Source organism: Electrona antarctica, assembly GCF_951216825.1.
Source record: "Electrona antarctica genome assembly, chromosome: 2".
NCBI lineage: Eukaryota > Metazoa > Chordata > Actinopteri > Myctophiformes > Myctophidae > Electrona > Electrona antarctica.
Genome location: NC_136807.1, coordinates 39,515,270 through 39,535,908, shown reverse-complemented (window position 1 = coordinate 39,535,908; position 20,639 = coordinate 39,515,270). Strand labels below are relative to the sequence as shown.

Below are 20,639 nucleotides of genomic sequence, written 5' to 3'. Positions count from 1 at the left end.
CTCATTAGACTAGCAGGTTCAAGTGCAGCATGCTGTGAGTCAACAGGAATGGGTTTAGAATCCGTCCAAATGAAGTGGCACCTACCTCACCAGGACATATCCGCATGCACGCACGCACACACGCACGTGCATGCTCGCACACACTCGCGCACACACACACACACACACACACACACACACACACACACACACACACACACACACACACACACACACACACACACACACACACACACACACACACACACACACACACACACACACACACACACACACACACACAGGCATAAACATATGTTTGCACTGCCAAGCACACACTTCTCTCCCATTCCAGGGTTCATCAGGACAACTGCCAAGCTATTAGTTCCTCTCTCTGCACTGAACAAGAGCCGAGGAGGAAGGAGCGATGGTGTTTGAGGGAGAGAATAAAGGATACGCCTTACTGAAGCTTCTCATGAGACAGCCTACACGGCTGGCCTGACCTGACCCAATGCAGCGTGGCCACAGCCAAAACGCTCCGTCTCAGTCAGTATACCACGGCCTGGTTAACCCACAACTTCCTACGACACCCCGCGCCAAAATAACAAAACCTCCAGCCATTTTCCTTCTGCCGATGCGAAAACTAAACTCCCCCATCGCTGCAGCAAAAACATCTGCAGCTCTTACGCAAGCCAAAAATGAAGAGGCGCATTGTGCCGAGTAGTGTGGCTTTGTTTGAAACGAGGCTCCAATGTTCGCCAGCCGCAGAGCGTAAACACGTCCCGAGTGCAGCGACGTAGAACATTTGTTCTTCTAAGTGGAAGCTGGAAGTTCCTACGAGCGGCTGAAGGCGGGAGGTATGCGGCAGGGAAACGAGGCCCCCGGAGCGACGCGAGCCGGCATTCGTTGTGACAACTTCTCTACAACAGCACGTAAACACAGTGATGATGATGATGATGATGATGACACAATACAGGCCAGAACGCCATGGTGAGGCGAAGCCACCAAAGAGTAAAACACGCTGTCAACAGTCCTCTTTGTGAGGGAATGCTGCTGGCGGCTGGCACAGCCAGCAGCGGCGGCGGCAGGCGGCATTCGTTCCTCACCCTGGTTGGTACAGTTGGCATGCGTCTCGTCGCTGTAGTCTCCGCAGTCGTTGTCTCCGTCACACGTCCAGTACTCCGGGATGCAGCGGCCGCTGTTGCACTTGAACTGGACACTGGAGCAGGAGTGGCTGCAGCCCGCTTCGTCACTGTTGTCCCCACAGTCGTTGTCTGGAAGGTCAGCAGAACACGCGTGTTAACTCGCACAATCACACACACATACAAGGTTCAAGATTGTACTTTATGTACTTTATCTTGTGTAGAGGTACATAAGAGTAAAACTTATTTGTGTTTGGCTTCCTTCAGACAAGCATACTGTAGTCGATATCATCAAACAGACAAGCATACTGTAGTCGATATCATCAAACAGACAAGCATACTGTAGTCGATATCATCAAACAGCAACAACAGCAAAAAGAAAGGATAGAATAAAGAGTGCAAAAAAGAGAAATCAAAGAGTGCAAAGAGTATCATTTAGCGGTACATTACGTGCATGTTTACAGTGTAGTATCAAAGTTAGGTGAACTTTGTTTGAATAGTAGGCAATGTTCCATACTGTACTGTATATACAAATTTTGTTTAGAAAGATGCAATTCGAGCATAATACTACAAGAAGAGGGTGAAGGTGTGAGGGGGCTGGGGGGGGGGTGTAGGGGGGCTAGTGTTTTCTTTTGCCCTGTTTCACGCACACACACGCGAGCACGCACACATAGTTAAGGTGAAATTGCTGTTGGCTATTCATAGATTGATGAAGGTCTTACTCACCATTATCACAGCGCCAGTTGACGTTGATGCAGCGACCGTTGGCACAGGTGAATTGGGTCAGCGGAAAGCAAGTTGGGTAAGCTGGGGGTGGGGGGAGAGGGGGGGTGAAAAATTATTATTAAAAATAACATGGTAGCACACATTGGCCCATGGTGGTTTCAAAGCTGCAGGGAGCGCAGGGGAGCGGGATAAAGACTCACCACAGGAGTCTGGTTCGTCAGAGCGGTCTCCACAGTCGTCGTCCAGGTCACAGGTCCAGGAGATGGGGATGCAACGCCCGCTGGCACACGGGTACTGGTTGGGTGGACACGTACGGGCTGAAGGGAGACAGAGGATGGTAAACAGAACCTCTCTCCAAAGAGCTTTATAATGTATTTCTTTTTTTTAATTTTTTTATAATTTTTATCCCACGATTTTGTAACCCATTTTTCACCCCTGTGTCAATTATCTAATGTGATCCTGGGCTCTACACACCCTCCGCCAACCTGGGGAGAGCAACGGACTTGAACTCAAGCTTCCTTCATGCCCGAGTGTCCAAGTTGCTCCTTTACACCTGACAGGGGGAGTTTCCCTGGTTGGATGTAGAGTGTGGAAGGAACACGTTATTCCAACCAGTTCCTTTCCCCTCCATCAGGTGCCCCGGCTGGCCAGGGGGAGGCAGTTTAGAGACCAGGATTACTGCATGTTTTTTGTGAGGGTACCTACCCTAGGGGACACGGGGAGAACATGCAAACTCCACACAGAAAGGCCCTTTCGCCAACCCCGCCTTCGGGTATGGGCACTGATGACGCGGAGGAGGAAACACGCCGCCAGCACCCACAGCGTCCCCAGCGGGAATCGAACCCAGGACCTTCTAGCTGTGAGACGACAGCACTACCCACTGTGCCACCGTGCCCCCTTATAGCCACTCTACCTCCTGAGCCACTGCAGTGGCGCGCGCGTGTGTGTGTGTGTGTGTGAGTGTGAGTGTGTGCGTGTGTGTGTGTGTGTGTGTGCATGTGTGCGTGTGTGTGTGTGTGCGTGCGTGCGTGTGCTGTGCCCGTGCTTACCAGAGCACGTAGTGTTGGATTCATCCTCATCGTTGCCACAGTCATTATCACCATCACACAGCCAGCGCACTGGGATGCAGCGGTTGTTCTGGCATTTGAAACGGTCGGTTGGGCAAGTGTGCTGGTCTGGAGAGCGAAAAGGAAAAACACAAACGTGCAGGAAGTGATACAGAAGATGAAGGGAATGGCACACGCCCAAGCTAAGTGCACACACACACACATGGCACATCGAGAGTATTAGCCTCGAGGGGTTAGAATAACACCATGACAACTGTGTTTTCTCTCGATAATGCTCATAACATTTGATTTCGTGCCATTTATCCGGTGTGATTAGTTTATGAACCTCTAAAGATGTGACATCAATGAATGGACGTATCTGGAGTTCACTATCTTTTAATGAAGAGCAACGTGGCCAGCGGAGTACTGGCTTCGTTACACCGCATGGAAAGAGACACATCTTGGAAACTACAGTTAGCACTCTGTCATCTCTCCTTAGCCTGCGATCCCAAACAGAGCGTGTTTATGCCTGTGTTGCCGCGTAGCCATGGCGACGACGACGACGGGGGGGCACACTACTCACGGCAGAGCTCCGGGGCTTCGTCGCTGTTGTCCAGGCAGTCGTTGTCCCCGTCACACTTCCAACGCTCCTGGATGCAGCGGTTGTTCTTGCAGGCAAACTCCCCGGGCTGGCATTGGGGCGGAGGCACATAGGAAGGGTTGGCTGGAAGGAGGAGGAGGAGGAGGAGAGGGAAGTGGAGAGACGGGAGTGTTACTGAGACCATCCCTGTAGCAGTAGATTCAGTGCTTCTCAACCTTTCCAGGTCGCGACACAGGAGCAGAATAACTGGGGCAACCCCAATATAATCATATTTGAACTGAGGACCCCACTACATAATCATTTTTGAACTTGGGATCCCCCAACATAATCATATTTGAACTGAGGACCCGCCAACGTAATGGTATTTGAACTGGGGACCACACACCCTGACAAGCACTTGACTATTGTATAGTTGAGGCATTCAATTTAGTTTGACTCGGTTCCACAGATAAATTATGAGCAATGTGCTCATACATACAGTATGTATATCAGCTAATTTCACAATTTCAGCCTCTTTCTTAAATGATTTGAGAATTTGGCCAACGTTTGGGATCATGTGGGGGACCTCCCTGGGGCTCCCGACCCACAGGTTGAGAACCAGTGCGGTAGAACACAGCGAAGCTTTGTGGTGCAGCATAAGGTCATCTTTTGTCCCTCTTTCATGGCTATAACAATATTGGTGCAGGACAAAAGGTTCCTGGAACCTTTCCCCCAGCTGCGGCACAGATATAATCCATTGAGACCTGGAACGCATCCATGTCACGTTAGCGTTTAACCACATTAACCATTAACCCATTTTGGGCGGGAACCCCTTTTGGTGTTTTAAACATTATGTTATAATTTAGCTATTGAAAAATAGCAGATCTACAAGCTCATAGCGCGCCACCGAGTGGCGCGCTATGAACTTGTAGGTCTGCTATTTTTGAAAAATCGTTAAAATGTGCCTCAAATCTTTCCGAAAATTGTCATGATTTAGAAAACATTTTTTTTTAAATTTCGACGTCAGGCCTGAATGGGTTAAAGTATAGTATAGATGGTGAGAGGAAGGAAAGCCGAGCAGTGTAACTAACTAACAGCCTCCTCTGCTCCCGCTGAGTAATGCATTTTCCACAGCTTTCTCAGATCGATCTTTTTACATTGTAAAAAAACAAAAAAAAAACAAGTGGGTAAGTACATTTGCAGGTGACATTGTTGGCATCCAGGATCTGGTCGTCGGCACAGCCACAGGACCTTCCATCGGGGATGGCCAGACACAGACTGCCACAGCCGCCGTTGTTGACGCGACACGCATTGGCACCTGCCGATACACAATAATAAAGCACAAAAAGAGATGAGGGACTTTAACGTTTTTCAGGCCTACAGTAGGACCCGTTAGCTGGGAGAGAGAGATGAAGCGGACCCCCCTGTTGAAGACTCCTGTTATAAGGCTTTATAAGCAAAGGCTACAACACAGGCTGCTGCGCTCACTATGATCGTATTATGATGATGTGGTGGAAAGTAATTAAGTACATTTACTTAATTACTGTACTTAACCCTTAGAAGATGAAAGACGCCAATTGGCGTCTTCATCAGAATTCCGTAAATGATCAATGACGCCAATTGGCGTCTTCACAGTTTTTGATGAATCTAAACATATTAATATGCTCCGAAGCGCTGTTTAAATTCCTGAGCTTATATTCCAACTACATTACCCAGAAAACCCGTGTCACGTGACACACGTGTACGTGTTGCCATTGGAAGCTGGTCCCAACCCCTGTAAACAGTGGGGGCAGAGGGAGTCTTCATTGTTTTGCCTGTTTTGCCGTCTCGCCCGAGCGATTTTCTAGCAGAAAAAGTTGAAAGCAGTACTATTTATTTGAGCGAGTTTTGTGGTAGTAGTATTGATCCATACGCGTCCCAGTCGCCTTCTCCAGGCGGAGTAGCCCTGGTCCAGTGCTTACAGCGAGACTCGCTGCTCCCTCCCTCCTTTTTTCATTGTCTCCCCATCGTCGTCCGATGAGCTATACCGGGAAACCATTGAAGAAGACGATCAACCCGGAATGTTTTGAGGTAATCTTATTGTAGAAAATGCCCTTCTATAGTGATCAGAAATCATAAGATGATCGCTACAAATAGATGCTTGGATAATTACTACTACTAGTCAGATCATGACGCCAGAATGACTCACCACGATGGCCCCCAGCCATTAGCCAGCACCAAAGGTGCTGGCTAATGGTGTTGGTCGGTGCATTGGTGCTGGATAATGGCTGGAGGGGGGGTTGGTGTCGATCGGTTGGTGCAGTACAAATGTATCGTAGCAGGCATGCACGCATGGCAGTACAAGTATTTTCTATTGTAGCGTGCCTTATAGGCGATCTGATCTTTAGAGTAATGTTCGCTCCTTTTATTTACTGTCTACAAAGACGGAGAACAAACATGCATCGTTTACTGAAGCAACGCGTGGTTGCTTCGATCCTAGCCCCATATGTGCCCTCTCCCTACGCTCATTCTGTAGCTCATCTCGGAGCTACAGAATGAGCGTAGGGAGCTACAGAATGAGCGTAGGGAGAGGGCACATATGGGGCTACTTCGATCCTTGCTACAAGGATCGGAGGGGGGACGGGGAGTGAAGCTAACAGTAGCGTATTATATAAGATCTGTATGACGTTTCATTGACGTCTGAGCTTGCATGATAATTGCATTCATTGTATATTGTATACAGTCATGACTGTACATTGTTTAGTGTGTCTCCGTGTGATGATGATGATGACGATGATGTCAGATAGCCTACGTCCCCCCCCCCCCCCCCCAACTGGCTATTGGCCGGGCTGACTACAGCTAAATGTTTATTTTTATATATTTAGAACTGGCATCAGATGAGGAGGAGGAGGAGGAGGATGATGAAGACGAAGAGTCAAGACTGCGATGGAGTTCTCCGACACTGAACCGGATGCATTCATTCATTTCAGTTGTTTTTTTTAAATTTAGCCTACACACACACACACACCGTCAAGAACAACTGGAATGCAGTGGTTTGGGGACACTGGGGAGTTTGGGGACAACTGTTTTGTATGTAGGCCTATTTATTTTCTGTATTATTTATTATAATTGTATTATGTTAGTAGTCATAAAAAATAAAAGACAAGCTTTTACAATGAGTTAGACCTGTCATGGCTATTTTGTTCACTATTCTGAGGTTTATGGTTTGACTAAGCGAGTTTCAACTGTGATTTACTCTGTAACGGTAGATGGTAAGAACCCAATTTTTTTGTTATAATACAGTATACATTCAAGTCTATATTTTGATACATATCATGGGCACAAAGTCATATCAAAACAATGTCCTTGGATGTGTTTTTTATCCAAACTGTTTTTTCACAACAGGTTTTTGAGATACATGCATGAATAGACACGGTACTGGTAAGACTATGTAAACATGGTATATATCAAAATGTGCGTTAGAATGTCTAATTTTACCCCAAAAAAGAATTGAGTTTATATGATGTTCCATTTCAGAGCTAGGGGGACTTTTAGCTGGATAGGTCAGATTGATCATGACTGACCATGCTATTTATAGATGGCAAAATATCTACAGTGGTACATGTGAGAAACTTTTTATTTTATTTTAATTGAACTAGACAACTCACCCTTTAAAATGAGATATGGCATGGGTGTGTACGCCCAGCAGAAAAAAAGTTCTTTAGAAAATAAAACTTCAACTGGTCATAACTTTTTTTGTTGTCCTAGAAACAGAAAACAGTGTAAATGCAGGCTCTTTTAAATGGCTTCCAACACAAGAACTAAACATTTTATCAACTCAGTTCATTTTTTTCCTGGAAGCAGACAAGTCAAGCTTTCTCTGAAGGTCTTTCGTTGTCACACATTCACAACAGAGAATTTTCAATAAATCATTCAAAAACGCCATTCTGCCATAGAGAAGTCTAAAAACTATATAGAAATCCATGAATATCTCAAAGAGTTAAGTACAATTTTGAGGTATTTCCAATTTCCAGTACTTTTACTTCTACTCCCCTACATCTCATAGGCAAATATTGTACTTTTACTTCACTACAATTATTTGAAAACTTTAGTTACTACTAGTTTGTAGATGTTGATTATTATTTAAAACATGCATTAACCACTTCAACACTATATACATTTTGGTCATTTGAAAATAGCCGATCTACATTGTGAGCTTGTAGATCTTCTTTTCCCTTCAGGGGTCGCCACAGCGAATCGTCTGCCTCCATCTCACCCTGTCCTCTGCCTCCTCTTCTCTCACACCAACTAACTTCATGTCCTCTTTCACTACATCCATAAATCTTCTCTTTGGTCTTTATAGGCCTCCTGCCTGGCAGTTCCAACCTCAACATCCTTCTATATGTACTCACTATCCCTCCACTGTACATGTCCAAACCATCTCAGTCTGGCCTCTCTGGCGTTATCTCCAAAACATCCGATATGCGCCGTCCCTCTGATGTGCTCGTTCCTGATTCTATCCATCATTGTTACTCCCAGAGAGAACATTTTAACAATCAACATTTTAGTCTCTGCTACCTCCAGCTCTGCTTCCTCAGTGCGACTGTCTCTAAACCATACAACATAGCTAGTCTCACCACCATCATTCTTGCTGATACTTTTCCTATCACACATCACACCTGACACTTTACTCCACCCATTTCAACATGAGAGCTTGTAGATCTGCCATTTTCAAATGATTTGTATACATTTGAAAACTTGAAACGGGAGTATTTCTACATTGCAATATTGATACCTTTACTTAGGTAAAGCTTTTGGGTACTTTTTGGTGGAGATGACACTGTACCTTGCTGCTGGTGTGCGTCGTACACCCGGATCTCAAAGATGGGCGGCCTCTCGTTGCGGAGCAGGGTGACGGTCTTGGTGGCCTGGTCCAGCTTGTAGATGCTGCCGCCGCGGTACTCGTTCCAGAACAGGAACTGTTTGTAGTGACACAGGCCGAAGGCGTGGTTCAGCTCCTGGCCCTCGTACACCACCTGGAACAATCAGGAAGCAGAATCACAATGTACAGCTTCATTGGCACATCACAGCTTTACAAGTCAAATAAAAGCGGTTGAAATTTGTCTTTGTGCATGGTTCCCATTGTGTTATTTTTCCAAGAAAACCAAGAGAAGAAGAGGGGGGGTAGGAGATCAAGGCAAGAAAGAAAATGTATAAGCTCGTTCCACACACAAACCGCACACTCGTAGGGTCTCTCTTAGTGAATTTACAAACAGCACTGCCGTAGTGTCTCTTATTTACAATACAAGTAAGGGGTTTCCAGATATTTACAACAGCACTGCCGTAGTGTCTCTTATTTACAATACAAGTAAGGGGTTTCCAGATATTTACAACAGCACTGCCGTAGTGTCTCTTATTTACAATACAAGTAAGGGGTTTCCAGACATTTACAAACAGCACTGCCGTAGGGTCTCTTATTTACAATACAAGTAAGGGGTTTCCAGACATTTACAAGCTTGTTTCACAAACAAACGACACAACCATAGGGTCTCTTATGTTATGTACAGACTGTACAGCCATTTCCACTAGAAACATTCCACATAGTACCTGATAGCAGCACACTCACAATGACATGGTTCACTTACAAAACATACTTTGTATTAACTATGCTCATGGCTCAATTAAAAGATACTGAACTCCCAAATTCAAAGTGATTTTCTTTTCTTTCTTTTTTTAAATCACATTTATTTGGCGAGGCATTTTGTTATCGTTACAAAGGCTGGGCAATATGGACAAAATCTAATATCTCACATGATATTGAGTAAATATTGAGTCTATTGGGTAGAGCCAACTAATAGAAAAGACAGACATTTACATCATGTCACTGAAATGCAGCCTTTAAAACAAGGAAAAGACAACTTTTATGCCAAATCCAGCATACAATAAGGTCAGACTGAAGGTCTTTTGTCCATCAATCAACTCTGAGGCTTAATCAGGATTTTGGCCAGGACTAGACTGAGCTGTGGACATTGCTCTCTGCCCTTGTGTTTTCTATGTATGTAACTGTATTTTATTTTTAGTCCTGTGTTATGTCAAATGTGTATATGTGTTGCATACAAGGCCGCTGGGTCGCAAAACGAATTTCAGTGCAAACTGACAATAAAGTACTATATCACATCATATCATATCATATCAAATCACATTATTACGATATCCATAATCCCAGACGACATCTAGTCTCATATCATATGAAGATATTGCCCAGCCCTAATACTGTTATTGTAAAGCACTCATGAAGGTGCTTTACTTTCATGAGTGCTTCTTTTATAATCTTCTATAACGTAGAATAAATCCCGTGCCAGTCACCCACCTTGCGCTCCGTGGTGTTGAGGTACACCATCTCTATGCGGTCGTAGTAGGCGTCCACCCAGTACAGCATGCCCTGGGGGATGTCCAGACTCAGACCGTTTGGCCACAGCACCGTCTTGCTGGTCAGGAACACCTGGTGGTTGGAACCGTCCATCCAGGCCTTTTTGATCTTGCCTCGGTTGCTCACCGTCGGGTCCTCCTCCCAGTCTGTCCAGTACATCCATCTGGTGCACAGGAGGGAAGCTGTCAGCTCCATTCATGTCTACTCAAACAGTCTGTGACATCAGCTCTCTCTCTCTCTCTCTCTCTGGAAGTTATACAAGTTTGAACGAAAGAAAGCCTACTAAAGCAAAAGGCTGTTATGATCTCTTCTCTATAGTATCTCTAAGTGTGAGTTGGTTTATCTGCTGCTGCAATACAGTAATCCAAATGACTTACATACCGTAAGGTCAAGGGATATAAAGGCAGTAATTATGTTCATCTATACATTCCAGTAATCTCTGTCTGTCTGTCTGTCTGTCTGTCTGTCTGTCTGTCTGTCTGTCTGTCTGTCTGTCTGTCTGTCTGTCTGTCTGTCTGTCTGTCCTTCAAATGTCTCTCGAACTCCTCATCTGATCGACTTCGTACTAGGTATTCTATGAATTGCCATGTGTTCTTTCTTAATATAAGTCACTCTGAATTAAGAGCGTCTGCTAAATGCCTAAATTGTAAATTGTAGGAATTGCTTGAGGATTAAGTCGATCAAAATAAGCGACACAGACACCGAACGGGCGCCGGGTATGGCACTACTTTCTCTAATGATGACCGCCGAGATAGCTTAGGTGCCATGCATAATATTGCACTGATGTCTCTCACCCGTGCTGGGGGTCGACCACGATGGCACGAGGGTGAGTCATCTTGCCCTCGATGAGTGTCTTGCGGGTTTGGGAGGCCTTCTCCAACCTGGCAACACTGATGGTCTTTTTAGGCCCGTCATCCGTCCAGTACAGATTTCCTCCCATCCAGTCCACAGCTATGCCTTCTACTGTGTGGATACCTGGGACAAGGTGAGAAAATGCCATATTGTCCTTAACAAAAAAGAAAGAAAAAAAATGCACTCAGAGAGATGCTACAGACATGCTACAGTTGGAGGCCATCGATATTGTCCTTTTCTTTTTGCTGAGGTTTGCGTGATCTGCGCAAATGGACAGTTAACCCATTTTGGGCGGGAACCCCTTTTGGTGTTTTAAACATCATGTTATAATTTAGCTATTGAAAAATAGCAGATCTACAAGCTCATAGCGCGCCACCGAGTGGCGCGCTACGAGCTTGTAGGTCTGCTATTTTTGAAAAATCGTGAAAATATTTATTTCAGAAAACTGGAGGATTTAGAAGGATTTTTTGAAATTTTGAGGTCAGGCGTAAATGGGTCAAATGATAAGGGACAATATCGGTGGCACCCAACTGTATGTGGTATGGGTGTGCTGTGACACATGGTCAAAACTCGGGTTGAAATATCAGTAACCCAGGTTCTGACAATACCCACAACTCATGTGCCATGTTTGATGTCCAACTAGGAATAAAACCACTTGAGATATGGCCGAGGTCAAAACCTGGGTCGAAATATCATTAACCCAGGTTCCGACTATACCCACAACTCATGTGCCATGTCTTTCCAGTTTCGTCCAAGTAGTAATAAAACCGCTTGAGATATCGCTGTGACACTGGCGATACCAGCACCCCTACACCACTGAACGTGGTACGACCCGGGAAGGAACGTAGCCTTTAACCCATTTAGACCTGAGATCAGATTCTATAAATGTCTTCTACATCCAGACAGTTTTCTGAAAAAGCTATGTTTCTATGTCAGTGGTTCTTCGATTTTTCAAAAATAGCAGACCTACAAGCTCATAGCGCGCCACCGAGTGGCGCGCTATGAGCTTGTAGGTCTGCTATTTTTCAATAGCTAAAGCATAACGTAATGCTAACACCAAAAGGGGTTCCCGCACAAAATGGGTTAACCAAGGACTAAATATAGTTCATAAAAGGTAAAGTTAAAGGTAAAAGCTTTACTTTATAATCCCCACGAGGAAATCTGTCCTCTGCATTTGACCCAGCCTAACTTCTTAGGAGCAGTGAGCAGCGCTCGGGGACCAAGTCCAGTTGTAATGCCACTACCACGCGGTCAAGGGCACCTGCAGGAGTACCCAACATGCATGTCTTTGGATGTGGGGGGAAAACAAACGCAAACAAGGTCGGGGAGAACATGCAAACTCCACACAGCCGGGGATCGAACCTTCTTGCCGTGAGACACCAGTGCCAACCACTGCACTGCCCAAATAAATATATATTAATCCAGTAAAACCAGGAAAGCGTCAGTGTCATTTGAGATTTTTGCGTCGGCTATTAAAAAATAGAGGATATATACCTGTACAAGCTCGTACATCTCCTATCTTTGAATGTTTTAGAACAATCTTTGAAAATGTTTAATAATTTTTATTTTTTAAACAAATCTTCTCTTCTGGGGGTCACTGGGAAAAACATTTTCAGATGGGGGTCCGAGGCCATACAGCGGATACCAAGGGGGTCCTTCACACGAAAAGTTTGAGAACTACTGATTAATAAGGCATTTAGAATCAGCCTCAGGTCTTAATGGGATAAACTAAATTCATAGTTTCCAATGTGACTTCTCAGGTCAGTCACATAAAAATAAAGCGAGCGTGGCAGATTGCATCCTTGACCCTCACCTTCTTTCAGGATGGTGTCTCTCTCCGTGCCGTCGATCTTCTGTCGGCCGATGATGTAGCTGGTGGCGTCGGCGAAGTAGATGAATTCACTGGCGGCGTGGAAGTCCAGAGCTCTGGGGTTCATCAGGTTCTCAATGGGAATCATGTACTCGTCGGGGACCTTGGCGTTCATGTCCATGCCCCTGATGATGCCAGGACGACCCTTACCATACACCAGGAACAACTCATGGTCCGGTTCTGCAGTAGGATTAAAAAATATATATATTATTAAAGATACACTACGGTATGTAACTTCTACCCCAGATTTGAACCCGTTTTCTGAATCTTTAACCATTGAGCTAATCAAATCCTCCAGAAAAACGTGGGCAAAAATCCTTTATTATGTGGTCTAAAATCCTTGATTTTGCCATGAAATATGCTGGGATTTTATGCGGTGAAGTTGTGAAATATGCGGAAAGTTGTGAAATATGTGAAAATCACACCCGTGTGAACTGAGTGGTGCAACTCCGTGTGGGGGTCCCAGGGGGGTCTCCGGAACTTCCAGGCCTACAGGAAGGTGCCCAGGGTGCCGGCCCAGTTCCGGCGGGCCGCCCTGCGTCCTGAAACGGACGCAGAGTTACCGTGTGGGGGCCCCCGGAACATTCAGACCCCCAGGAATGCGCTCAGGGGGCTGGGCCAGTTCCGGCGAGCCGCCCCGCGTCCGAAACGGTCAAGAAATGAAAGAGCTACCGTGTGGGGGTCCCTCTACTGTACTGTACTGTAACACCCGAAATTACATAATGTCTGCTAAAAACTTCATGCTTCACATCATGCAGCTGTGCACAGTGTAAAGCTCAACAGCACCACAGTCACTCTAAACAGACAGACAGACAGACAGACAGACAGACAGACAGACAGACAGACAGACAGACAGACAGACAGACAGACAGACAGACAGACAGACAGACAGACAAGATACAAAGATACAAAGATAGTAGCAGTGGAGACAAAATATTTTTTTGGAGGGGGCTGTAATGGTGTTTGTTTAGGATGTGTAAACATTTGACTAAAACAAACCTATAATTATGGAAGAGAAACAAAGTTCCAAATAGCATACTAACCAAACAAACTCTTTGAGAATGTATGTGAAAATAACGTATTTGTTCCATTCATGTTTTGGAATTGGCATGAAATATTCCAAGATTAAAGAATCAAGATCTTTACTGTTATAACAGCACAGTTTGTTTTTCTCTGCATTCTCATGGCAGAATAATAACGAAAAGACAGACAGACTCTTCAATAAACAGACCCCCCCCCAGATTAACATCAACATTACTCAAAGATGTACAACTTGACTGGTGGAAGTGGGAAAAACTCATTTTTATACTTGGTAATGCGACTAAGTAAGAATCAGGCTTAATCCTCAGCCATCCGTCTCCTCTCATAGAGGGCTGCTATTTTACGTCTCCTCTCATAGAGGGCTGCTATTGTACTTACTCTTGCAGGACTTGCCGTCACTGCCTAAGCTGAAGCCGGAGCGACAGCGGCAGGTGCGCGTCTTGTGGCTGTTTCCCAGCAGACAGATGTCCGAGCAGCCTCCGGCCTTGCCGAACTGGTCCAGTTCACATGCGTGGCTCCGCACTGAGAATGGACACAACATGCACAGGCACTGTGAAAACGCCGTTTACAGTACAGTACACTGCAGGGCACTACAAGGTAAAGAAATGAATCAAACACTGTTATCCAATGGTAGGAACTTGGAGGACCTGATTTTCAAATAATTGTAGTGGAGTACTGTAAGTATAATGTGCCTGAGATGTAGAAGTAAAAGTACTGAAAATTGGAAATACCTCAAAGTTGTACTTATATACTTGCTCCTAAGTCCTAAACAACTTTCAAACTGGCCTCCCTATCATTATATAAGGATGAGCCCCACACCCAAAAAGAAATCAAAATCTTTCAAATAATTGTTTAACCCATTTTGACCTGAGATCAGATTCTAAAAATGTCTTCTACATCCTGACAGTTTTATGAAAAAGCTATGTTTCTATGTCAGTCGTTCTTCAATTTTTCAAAAATAGCAGACCTACAAGCTCGTAGCGCGCCACTCGGTGGCGCGCTATGAGCTTGTAGATCTGCTATTTTTCAATAGCTAAAGCATAACATAATGCTAACACCAAAAGGGGTTCCCACCCAAAATGGGTTAAATATCCATAGGCTATTTAAACAGTGGCGCCCATAGGCGGGTGCATGGCAGTGATACCTGGAGGTTGGCGCCTCTGGTGGTAGACGTGCAGCGCAGCGCCCCGGTTCACCCGGGTCACCACGTGGAAGTCGGAGCTGTTGAAGCGGTTGACTCGGATCACGCTGGTCTTGGGGTTGAGGTTGCCCTCGTCGGAGTTGGTGGCGTACAGGTAGTTCTCGAAGACCGTCAGCCCGTACAGGTGCTCGATCTTTTGAAGGGCACAGAGACGACGACGTGTTTTTTTTAAAGTGTCTTATCAACTCCATGAGTAATACCTTCTTCGCTGCCGTTATTAACACAAGCACCCACGTTAACACAAGCACCCACGGTGCATGACTAACAGCGTGTATAATGGCTCTTGTGTACTCATTTGTCTTGTGCGTGCCTCTTTTGGCAAGACTTTCCAAGATTTTGAGCTCCTCATCACAGGCTATTAAATCAGTGTCTAATCTAAGCTTTTGAGAGAGCGAAAGAGAGAAAGAGAGAGCAAGAGCATGCGAGAGAGAGATAGTGTGTTTGTGTAAACTTGGCGCATGGCGGCATAGCTCGACTTCCCATCTGGCATTTAACAGACAAGGCTTTGGGGTTTTTTTTTTCCTTCACAAGGGTCTGTTCTACGGCGCTCTCCTCTACTGTCAGGGAGATGTATGGGCTGGGATCATATTAAACAGCCCCGCTCCCCTCCGCCCTGCACCACTGCAGCCCTTGATTTCATTACAATCATTAGTCTGCTATGAGAGTGAGCCAAGCTTTTGCTACGGCCAGACTAATATGTTTAGAGAGGCAATGGCCAGGGACATCACACACTCTTTAAGTAATATCAATCAAGGGAATAAAAAGGAGTTATCCCCTTGAGGGAGTGACTCTCTGCCTCAAGATATATACTAGAGGACGACTGGAAAACACGATGACAATAAATCAATGACCGGTGGCAGTTTTGTTTGAGCGACCACAGACACTGTATTATATTCTCGTAGCAGAGACGGTGGAGATGTCAGCGAGGGGGGCGGTGGTGTTGGTGCGATGTGTTGATGTTTAGTTCGTTGTTGGCGACTCAACAGGTCCAACGTTTTAAGGAAGGCTGAACTATCATGTGTTTGATTGATTCATCGATTGATCTGTCAATCGATTGATTGAATACATTATTATTGACAGTACGGGTGGTACGGCCAAAGGTTACGCTGAAAGGATAACACCAAAAGCCAGGGGGGCTTGTGTCCTTGTATGAATGTATGTACAGTTTAACAGTAGTCTGTCTGTCTATGAATTATCCATCCATCCATCCATCAATCCATCCAGTGTTCATTTCATCGACTAAAACTATGACGAAAAATGTTTGTTGACAAAAACAAAGACAGAAAAAAATGAACATTTCACAAATTCAGGTGACTAAAATATGATTAAAACTAAATGATTTTTTTTTTTTTTTTACAAAGGACTGACAAAAACTTGAGCACTGCCTTCCATCCATCCATCCAGCCACTCTGTAGACATTTTTAAAGCTCAGCTCAAGACCGACTGCTACACTCTCGCTTTTAGTTGAGCTTTTAAAATCCTTGTTGTTATTCATGTCCTCACTGTATTGCATTACTGTTATTATTTTAATGTTTTATGCCTTTGCTTTTCTTTTTTTTCATTGCTCTGTAAAAGCACTTTGAGCTGCATTTCATGTCATGAAAGGTGCTATACAATACAAATAGTTTTAATATTATTATTATATTATTCGTCCGTCCTCACCAGCAGCCCCTGGATGATGGTGTGTCGGTTCTTGCCCTCGTAGTCCACCACCTCGATATAGTCCAGATAGGCGTCGGCCCAGTAGACCAGCCGGTTGACCAGGTCCAGCGTGATGCCGTGGGGGAACACGATCTTGCTGTCCACCAGCTTGGTGCGGTTCTGACCGTCCATGTCGCAGCGCTCCACCCGTGGCGTGGAGCCGTAGTCCGTGAAGAACACCTTCCTGCAGCCCCAAACGACGAACACGTCGACATGTTTAGCACATTATTGGCTCAGGAATGAGACAAACAAATAGTAATAATAAAAATAATAATAAGAGATACTTTGGGGTGAACTACTTTAACCTATTCAGGACGGGAACCCCTTTTGGTGGTTTTAAGCATTATGTTATACTTTAGCTATTGAAAAATAGCAGATCTACAAGCTCATAGCGCGGCACAGTGCCGCACTACGAGCTTGTAGATCTGCTATTTTTTTTTAAATCATGAAAATGTAACGTAAATCTTTGAATATAAATTCTTTCAGAGCGAACGTTTTGAACTCAAATCTTTGCTTCTGGGGGTGTCCCTGGAATAACATATTTTCAGATGGGGGTCCACGGCCAAATACAGATAATTCTGGGGGTCCTTCACATGGAAAATGTTGACATGCAATATGGACTGTGAGCTTGTAGATTTTTCTTCTTTTTTCTTTTTTTACACGGGACCCATATCATACGATGTAGTATAAATCAAGCTTCAGATGTAGAGACAAAGAGTGGGAATGTGATAACAGGGACTGCATTCGTTGCTGCATGTGTACTTCCCTCTTTCGTGTGTCAAATTGACCTGACCGGTGGAAATGATGACACTTTTATTCCACTAATGAGGCACAATGGGACGCTGATGCATCAACACGTGTCTCCAATGGCGATGAAATAGAGAAGTGATACCATGAAATAAGGAACGACATTTTCAGCACATGCCGTATTCTTGGGCCAGTGTCAGGAAACTGGACAAAATTAAGTGGTCATGTCCTTTTCCCAGGTGTGCGTGTGTGTGTGTGTGTGTGTGTGTGTGTGTGTGTGTGTGTGTGCTCAGTGACCATCCTATATGCGTGATGTCTGTCCTTCCGTTTGGAGGAAGTGCATCGACAGCCGTCTGCCTGCTTAGTCAGCACAATGTCCAATCATTAGATCCCCCACCGGCCGGCCTGAGAAAGCTGCTACAGAACACGACTTAAGACTGCTATAGGCTATGTAGGATGCGAGTATTGATTTCACCACAGGTTTGCGTCAAAATGGCCACGCCCTTTCGCGGCTGGGGAGCTAACCCTGGTACCAGGTCAGTAATAGGACATGACAAAATATTAATTATTTTGTGTTGCTTGAGATGACATCATAACCGAGTCACCCCGATGGAAAATCCATAGGCTTTCTTGGGTTTAAATCCTCTCAGCAATCCTGGTATTGAACAGTACTTTCCAGTGCTTTTTTTCTGCAAACTGATAATAAAGTATTCAATCAATCAATAGCTTATGTTTATAGAGCGACGAAGTCCCTCGCTCATCCCCTGGTTCATGGAAGTTTCTCTCTATGGAGAATAACATGGGGTCCTCTTAAAATCGTCTCATATAAGAATTATGGTCCAAAAGTAAACAAACTGTCTCTGCGATATTGTTCGGGGAGGTGTCTCTATCGTTTACGACGGTCAGTCAGTCAGTCATATTTGATACAGTTTGTTTCTACAAGCTCACAACGCGTCGCAGTGCGACATGTTGTGAGTTTGTAGATCGGCTGTTTTTAGCAAGTGTAAAATCAAATCAATTTTCTGATGAATTGAAAATGGTGGAACCAAGTGAAAGGCTTTATCATGGTGTCGTCCACAGTAACAGTTTTGTATTGACCTTGTTTGAAATGCACCCATTCTGCATATTGTTAAAAGCTTCAATCAATCAATCAATCAGCCATTAAGACGGCTTCAAGGCCCGCCAAAATACATTTTAGTCGACTAAATGAACTGTAGATTTAGTCGGCTAAGATCTTATGATATTTAGTCGACTAAAATTAGACTAATGCTAAAACATTTCAGATTACTAAAATGTGAGCAAAACTAAATGAAAACTGTTCAAAAGACTATGACTATCACCCTCCCAATGACCTACTGTGGGTTAGCAGTGATGGACCACTCATAGAGAAGAAGGGGAACTGAGAACTGGCTTATTGTCAAGTTGGGATTTGAAGGGGAGAAAATATGTATCTGTTTTAGTATCTGGGAGGGGCTTGGGGTGTTCAGCAACATAGTCATTTAATTATCTACCGTATCTTTGCACCTTTTACACGCAAACAATAGACCTCACGTCTTATGTTGTATTAGCTTTAATCCATTGAGACCTGGAACGCATCCATGTCACGTTAGCGTTTAACCACATTAACCATTAACCCATTTTGGGGCGGGAACCCCTTTTGGTGTTTTAAACATTGTTATAATTTAGCTATTGAAAAATAGCAGATCTACAAGCTCATAGCGCGCCACCGAGTGGCGCGCTATGAACTTGTAGGTCTGCTATTTTTGAAAAATCGTTAAAATGTGCCTCAAATCTTTCCGAAAATTGTCATGATTTAGAAAACTTTTTTTTTTTAATTTCGACGTCAGGCCTGAATGGGTTAATCTGTCACGTTAACTAAGGAATGGGATCCGAGTTTGTGATTATTACTGTGTCTACCTGCCCCTGAGATGTCTTATCAGTGAACATTTCAATAAATGAACATTTCAAGAAACTCAAATCAAAATGTGCTGTCCAAAACGCTGTCATTCAGCGTAGTAGGAGCGGTGCCGACTGACCCCATGGCCGGGTCCAGGGCGATGCCTTTAGGGTTGTACAGCTCCTGGTCCAGCAGGGTCACGCACGTCTGGCCGTTCTTGTTGCAGACAAACACCCGGTCGTCCACGTCGTCCACAAAGTAGAAGTTTCCGGTCAGCCAGTCGATGGCCATCTGCTCCACATCTGTGTGGGGGAGGTCAGAGAGGACGGGGTGGGAAAGATTGAGGAGCAGAGAGGAGAGGAGACCGGTTAGAATCAGAGTCTGCTTTACGTACAGTATTGTCATATCACTAGGTTTACACAGAAGTAACGGAATGGGTGAGATTCGTTTTTTGTGCGTCGTTCCCATCGTTTCGTTCCCATTGTGTGTGTGTGTGTGTGTGTTAGGCTGCGCAACAGTGACACTTGGTGGCGAAAAAAGGCTATTTCCGTGCTCGGACGGCCCCAGCCGGCAATGAGGGGCTGCACCACTCAAAAACTAAATACGAAACAATCAACATATTTACATGGTATAAAGGTGTGTGAGCATAGCAGCAGATGTATACTGTGCATGATATAGCTTTGAGTAAAAAAAAAACAAAGAGAAAAATAACTACATGGGATTAGGTGCAAAATGCCAGTGCGTGACGGCCGCATAATCCAAATAAAGTAGACAGACAGTAGATAGGGATAGAGGGGAGATTTGAGATAGAAAGTTAGTTAACCCATTTAGACCCGAGGACGATTTTACAAAAGTCTTCTAAATCCGGACAGTTTTCTGAAAAACCCATGTTTCATGTTTCTGTGAAAAACACCAACGTTTTCAGACAGTATTACCTCACAAGGGCCAGTGTGCTGTGCATCCTTTTGCTCATATATTGACATTCCCATATATGGGTTTAATATTGATGACATCAGGAATCTCGGGTGGGTGGGCATAACAGGGATTATGTTCATCGTCTGGGAATGCCCATATATGGACCTTTTTTTCTTTTCCTTTTTCTTCTAACAGGGATTGAATTAGGGCATCGGCTGGGAATGGCCAGACGGGGCCTCAGGCCACCCCAGTTAGGACCCGGAGTAGTGCCGGACCTTCATTTTCGGCCGCCACTGGTCGGATTTCTATTACTGTGGTGTCCGCTTGATTGTCACCGTTGTATGTATGTCTCCAGCTTGACTCTGTTTATAAAGACATGACTGGTCGAGCTAGGTTACTCTTTGAAAGACGTTTTTGAATGCAGCCCCATCTGTGTCTGAGTTTTGCCAGAGACAGTGACTGGACGTGACTGTACGGACCTCAGCGGTTTTCTGGAAGCACGTCACCCATTGTTCGTCCTTATAGAGTCTTCT

At 44.7% G+C, this 20,639-nt stretch overlaps 1 protein-coding gene across 1 annotated transcript in view; it reads right to left on the bottom strand.

Annotated features, from left to right (window-relative positions):
- lrp1ab (low density lipoprotein receptor-related protein 1Ab) overlaps positions 1–20,639 on the bottom strand; it is a 177,830-nt gene that overhangs the window by 80,481 nt on the left and 76,710 nt on the right. Inside the window, exons 7-20 of the mRNA XM_079517462.1 lie at positions 19,331–19,493; positions 16,509–16,731; positions 14,790–14,979; positions 14,024–14,167; positions 12,548–12,784; positions 10,677–10,857; positions 9,823–10,045; positions 8,299–8,488; positions 4,669–4,791; positions 3,477–3,617; positions 2,897–3,022; positions 2,048–2,164; positions 1,848–1,928; positions 1,086–1,253 (exon numbers count right to left, since the gene is read on the bottom strand). Of these exons, the coding sequence (XP_079373588.1) occupies positions 1,086–1,253; positions 1,848–1,928; positions 2,048–2,164; positions 2,897–3,022; positions 3,477–3,617; positions 4,669–4,791; positions 8,299–8,488; positions 9,823–10,045; positions 10,677–10,857; positions 12,548–12,784; positions 14,024–14,167; positions 14,790–14,979; positions 16,509–16,731; positions 19,331–19,493 (2,307 nt within the window). The remainder of the gene's footprint in view (positions 1–1,085; positions 1,254–1,847; positions 1,929–2,047; positions 2,165–2,896; positions 3,023–3,476; positions 3,618–4,668; positions 4,792–8,298; positions 8,489–9,822; positions 10,046–10,676; positions 10,858–12,547; positions 12,785–14,023; positions 14,168–14,789; positions 14,980–16,508; positions 16,732–19,330; positions 19,494–20,639) is intronic.